General features: G+C 37.5%; 1 protein-coding gene across 1 annotated transcript; it reads left to right on the forward strand.

Moving 5' to 3' along the window:
* The first annotated feature begins 1,546 nt into the window (after positions 1–1,546).
* On the forward strand, positions 1,547–4,919 carry LOC122644096 (NAD(P)H dehydrogenase (quinone) FQR1). The gene is made up of 4 exons (XM_043837700.1): positions 1,547–1,667; positions 3,179–3,272; positions 3,986–4,248; positions 4,377–4,919. Exons 1-4 carry the CDS (start codon positions 1,645–1,647, stop codon positions 4,606–4,608), a joined length of 612 nt encoding a protein of 203 aa, XP_043693635.1. The 5' UTR covers positions 1,547–1,644; the 3' UTR covers positions 4,609–4,919.
* Positions 4,920–6,230: the final 1,311 nt, after the last annotated feature.

Genomic DNA, 6,230 nt, shown 5'->3' on the forward strand with positions numbered 1-6,230 from the left:
ATTTTTTGAGTAAAACCTTCCTCAATTGTGCTCCCAAAAAAATAATGGAGAATGACTCACATGTCAATAAATCTCTCCACCCTATAGGTCATTTAAATGAGCTATAACCCTTAACACAATTTTAAAATTCTAGATGTTGTCTTTACCTTTTTGTTCCTTTGTTCTTTTTACCAATAAAATGCCCACCGATAAACACTTCAATTTGTAAACAAGTAATGGTTTTGAACAAGCAAAACTAGACATTGACTCCTAAAGACAAAATAAAAATAACAAAAAAAAAATCCCAAGGCACTAGTAGGACTTGCATAAAACAAGAGAGAGAGAGCTAAGGTGTTTCTCACCAAATCCAAATAAAAATAATGGGAAAAACTTTCCCACAATGTGAAAGTGTAATGTCTAATTCACATGGGTTATTGTATTATTTCTTTCTCTTACCCTAAATATGTGAGATCTACCTAAATGATACCTTTTTTAAGATAGCCATTGGTGTGGCATCTTGATTCTTCTCCTCATTGGTAGCATGGGGAACCCTCTCCAAAAAAAAAAAAAAAATGATTAAAAGACTGAAATTGCAATTATGCTTTGTTCTATTTTAAGTTTAGGAGATGGTTCTCCGAACCTACAATATTTTTTATATTTTCTCACAAAGTGATTTTTTAATTTTTTTTAAGAGAAAAATAAAAAAAATTTTAAAAAAATTAAAAAATATATATATAAGGAGTAAGAAACACCATAGGTTTGGGGGCACTTTCCCTTTAATAATTTTTAGCAAAAAATTTTAAAGGATAAGAATTTAATTCCTTTTCCTCGTTTATTACTATTGCAACAATATTTTTTAGTGTAAGCACATCACAACATAAGAATTTTTTTTTTGTGAGATCTCTATTGGTGTATTTAAAACTTGACACCGTCCTTTAAGGATCAGCATTTTTTATGGGAAGCGTATCAATCCCTACATAAGTGCGAGGGTCAATGAGAGCATGTGCATTGGCATCATGGAGGTGAGATTTACATCTTTCATGGGGTGGGGAGGTCATTTCGCCCTCCATGTGGGTGCTGCACTTCCCCACAAAAGATTTTCTCTCCTTCATTTAATTATCTTTGTCTTATTTCCAATGATTTATCATCATTGTTTTTTCAATGATGGTAAATCTATCATTTTACATAGGAACGGAATTAAATACTGCAATAATAACTTTCAATTTTTAAAAAAATTATCTTTTGTCTCTGGTTAAATATTTCTATTAAGTATCTTTTGAGGAAAAAAAAAAACAAAAGAGTAAAATTACAATCTTTATGATCTCAATAAAAAAAATCTATTTACCAAAAAAAAAAAAAATCCTTTTCAAAATAAACACTTTATATATGTTTTGTACAAAAATTAAAAGGGGGAAGTTGGTTCAAAGAAATATTATAGACGGCGGCTGACAGCTATACGAAATTATGACCAATTGGGAAATTCGCAATTGAAAAGGAGCATTTAAAAGGATTAAATTATTCTAAATGTCAGCTGCGAGGGAACTATAAATAGGGCTTGAGCTTAGCTGTTTCCTTCTAACAGTTATCGATTTGTTTCACAAAGCTTTTGCTCCCAATTACATTATTGCCTGAGAGCCAGACCTTCGATTCCGAAGACGCGTTTCAATGGCGACTAAAATTTACATCGTGTAAGTACTACTCTCTTTCTCTCTCAGAGCGATCACCTTAGCTCATCTATGATCTTTCCTTCATCGATTTGTTTGCAGCATTTAGTTACTACTACTACTAACAGATTCTTCTTCGATGCAATTCCTATGATCTTTCCTTTAGTTCTTCTTTGTGAGGTTCAAAGATCATTTGATTTTTTGATGATTTTTTAGTGCTTTATATGAATTTTTTTTTTTTGGGGTTCAAAAATCTCATTTGCGGTTTCCTGAATAATGGGGGAAAAGATTTTTTTGCGTATTTTCTTTTTCCAGTCTATTTCTGTCGAAAATTTGATCTTTTCGCTTTACCATTTCGTTATTTTAAAGTTTTCGCTCGCTTAAAAGTCATCCGGCACCGATTGATGAGGAATCGGAATCGGAAGGCAGAAATTCTAGGCTTAGATTCGGGCATTTTGGAAATTGCAGTTGATAGAACCTGTATTGCAGCTTTTCCTGCCCCTTCTATGGATTGATCATACAGTTCTGTAGTTCTAACTGTTCTATTTTCTTCGTATTTCTAATTTATCCCGCAAGTATTTCCGTCTAGGCTATAGCGTTATATTAAATCTTAAATTGTTTCCTCCTCACACTTAGATATCTCTAAAGTTTATGTTTTTTATTACGGGCTCAACTTTGCCGAATTTTTCTTGTCCTAATTTGTTGTTTCCTATTGTAAGTTTAATAAGAAAAGTACTTGATGACACTTTCAGAAATAATTACTGAAAGCTCATTCGCCCTTCTGAGTGGTAGAGTTCTGTTTGATGCGTTTGGACCTCGGGGTCCTTGTCTAACTGGTTGGTTTAAGGGTTTGACTGTTTGTAGTGAGATATCCTCTGTTGGTGTCACTCAAAAATTGATACGGAATATGGACTGTCACTCTCCACATACAAGGTCCAAATTAAACAAAGAGGTAAAACCCTTCCCCTCGGGCCCAAGGGAACAGGGAGAAGTAGTATCTGCTAATGTTTGATGCACAGAGATGACCATGAGCTGACTATTCTGATTTCTTGTGGTGAACCCAACAGTGTTTATACACAGCATGAGGGCTAGGTGGTTGGAGCTGTAACATTCAAGAAAACTGTGTGACACTCAAACCAGTTTTGAGTGGTTTTATATAGTCCAGCTCATGTAGTTTAGGAAAGCCAGATCAGCAGCCATAACATTTATATAACAAAAAGGCTTTAGTTGAGGCTAACAAGAATTTAGCATAGGAATCTGAGGTTCAACACAATATGTAAACATCATGCATTATGCAAAACTGCCGATTTCCTATTGTGGAACTACAAGTTGTTAATTTCTATGAACAACGCCAATAAGAAAACAGAGTATGCTGGTTTTAAGTAGACTAGCTTTCTTTTTTTTCTCTTAGAGAAGGAAACTATAAACAGAGTGTTTTCATTTTCTTATTGCTGCAATTCTGCTATTTTCCAAAGGCATTATGCTATTTATTTACCTCAGAATAAAGGAGATCAAACATCCTATTGCTGCTGCAGGTACTATTCCATGTATGGACATGTGGAGAAGCTAGCTGAAGAGATTACAAAAGGCGCTTCATCTGTCGAAGGTGTTGAAGTCAAACTATGGCAGGTATATGCTTGTCTTCATTGCCATTCCTTTCTTTCCTGACACTGTAGGCTGGAAAAAAAATAATAAATAAAGAATAGGACTGTTGATCTTCATACCAATGCTCCGATGCTGCCCTACGCCATTCAGTTCAGCCTTTGCTGTCACTAGAATATAATTCAAGGTTGGGATTCACTTCCATTTGGTGCCCTGTCAAAGCTGCAGTGATGATGGGAAAACTCTGTGGTTTCAGTTCTTAACTGTAGCTCCCTAATCTAAAAACTGAATGAGTTCTCTATGAGTGATCATCACTGTAAGAGGAAGAAGCTGCTTTATTCCTGGGTTGCGGTGAATGATGGCTGCAAGACTAGGTCTGAATGAGCTTTTAGTTTCAAATTGTTATCTTCCAGGAGGACATCTAGAAGCACTTAGTTGGAATATCTCTGAGTACATGTGGCTGAGCTGCCAATTCTTTTTCTTTTTCTACCTAATATTGTGTAGAATATGCTTAAGAAATGCAAACAATCATGCTGGCATGAATGCAATAATAGGCAACAGATAGGAACATCAAATTTCCTTTCTGGCTTCTTAGAATCTTTTCCTCATTATTAACAGAAATCATATCACCTGTAGAAGCTCACTAATCTGGATTCCAACTTTTTCTTTGAGGAAGTCTTATGCTATGCTGTGGCTCTGTATAGCATAATGTGATTGTCTTTGATGGATACATGGAACAGGTTCCTGAGACCCTGTCAGAGGAGATCCTTGGGAAGATGAGTGCTCCACCAAAGAGCGAGGTTCCCATCATTCAACCCAATGACCTTGCTGAGGCTGATGGAATTCTCTTTGGCTTCCCCACTAGGTTCGGGATGATGTCTGCCCAATTTAAAGCATTTATGGATGCAACCGGAGGTTTATGGAGGACACAGCAGCTGGCAGGCAAGCCCGCAGGGATTTTCTACAGCACTGGATCTCAGGGTGGTGGACAAGAGACGACTCCGTAAGTTCCTTATCTAAACTTCTGTATAACTATTAAAACTACTTCAATGTTCCTTTAGAATTAAGTCTTTCATGATTATTAGAGAGAGAAAGATATAACCAAATGCAATAATTTGGGGTATTTCACAGGTTGACAGCCATCACTCAGCTGGTTCATCATGGGATGATCTTTGTACCCATCGGTTACACATTCGGTGCTGGAATGTTTGAGATGGAGAATATAAAAGGTGGTAGCCCATATGGTTCGGGAACTTTTGCCGGGGATGGATCTAGACAGCCAACCCAGCTCGAACTGGAGCAGGCTTTCCACCAAGGGAAGTACTTTGCTGGCATCGCAAAAAAATTCAAGGGATCTGCTTGATTTCCATACACCAAAAATTTCTGTGAACATTCTATACTTTCAAATTTTTCCCTTTTAAGAATTTGAAGTGTCTATTTTCCTGTAGTCATATAAATAAGATGGGGTCTATCCAATATGTTTGAATTCGTGAGCTCTGTATGTGTTCTCTTTGATGAAGTCTGATATTAATACATGTTAAGCAGTTCGTTTCTTATCTATCCTCATTATTTTTCAAGACAATGTATCTTGTCTAGGCAAATTCTGGAGTACTTGTAGTAATCAGCTTTGCTAAGTTATTAACATGAAATTGAATGTCTCTCCTGAGGTCCCAATAATAAGAATAGGGACAATGTTTTAGCACCCTCCGCTCCATGTCTCTCTACTCAGGGAAAACAGGTCATGTCATGTGGGGAGGAGAGACAGAGCAGGAGGTGGCTCAGCACATCCGCTCCCTGATATAGAACACTCCGTAATAATAATAACGAAATTGAGAGCGTGAATTGCGATGTTTGTTACACAACTCATTGCTATGATAACAGGGATAATAGTTCGGATTCAATATGTTTAGAGTTACCATTTTTTTGAGACGAAACCCAAAATAAAATTAAGGAGAACAAAAGGAGGATACATTGTCAGTTACATATTTCATTGTACTACATAAAACAGGCATTCATGCAAGCCTACAAGGTATTTGATCAAATCTTACGTCATTTGGTACTTTATTTGCAAAATGGTGTTTTTCCCTCGACATTTTTCTCGGTATTCGGACCTCTTGATTGGCCCAAAACCATGTGTATGATCTTATTTGGTCATATTCAGCTTGCACGTAAAATTTTATGGATGTTCAGGCAGAATGTAGTCATGGCCACCATTTGGATGGAAAGTGCTTGTTGAGAGATTCACAATGATATGCGATACACCAAAATTGACTGCACGGATTGAAAGATATTAGCAATTTAATCTTAAACCCTTAAAAAGGATGCTTCAATAAAAAGTAAAGTTTTGGACCAACTCAGGTCAACCCAAGTCAAGTTCGGCTGACCCGAGCTAGCCCAACCCAAACCAAGCCTGGCCCAATTTGGCCTACGAACAGTCCATGCTTTGATAGGCCTGCGTGCACACAGTCTTAGCATGTAGGCCTACTAGGGGCTTGTGTGTGTGTAACCCATCAGCGCCATGCATGCCACACATGCCCGCGGCCTCACCCTGTTCCATCGTGTGCCAATGCGCCTGCAATCATCCTTCACCTAGCCTTGCCCTAGCCCATAGGGGCTTTTCGCTTTTTTGATAAGAAAGTTTATTAACGAGGGAACAAAGTTCCAGAAAGATCACCTTCCATAGGAGCTTTTCACCGAACATCTTTGAGGGACCTAAGGGCTATAAAATTTGGAGGCCTTACAAGGAGGGGGGGGAATTGTGACAAAAGATCATGGATTGGAGCCCTTGCTTTTCTCTTTGAAGTGTAACCTACAACACCTTCATACCCTTCTCCCATAATGTTTCTAAAATTCACTAAATACCCTTGGTGTGCATACTTTGCCATTCAGAGCAACCACACTTGGAGTGGCTTTTGGTGGTTTTTCAACAGCAAGTTCTAGCCACTCAATGGTGCATAGACTGAGTCTGAGCTAAGACATTCCCAC

This window comes from Telopea speciosissima, chromosome 1 (assembly GCF_018873765.1).
Source record: "Telopea speciosissima isolate NSW1024214 ecotype Mountain lineage chromosome 1, Tspe_v1, whole genome shotgun sequence".
In the NCBI taxonomy this organism is placed as follows: Eukaryota; Viridiplantae; Streptophyta; class Magnoliopsida; order Proteales; family Proteaceae; genus Telopea; species Telopea speciosissima.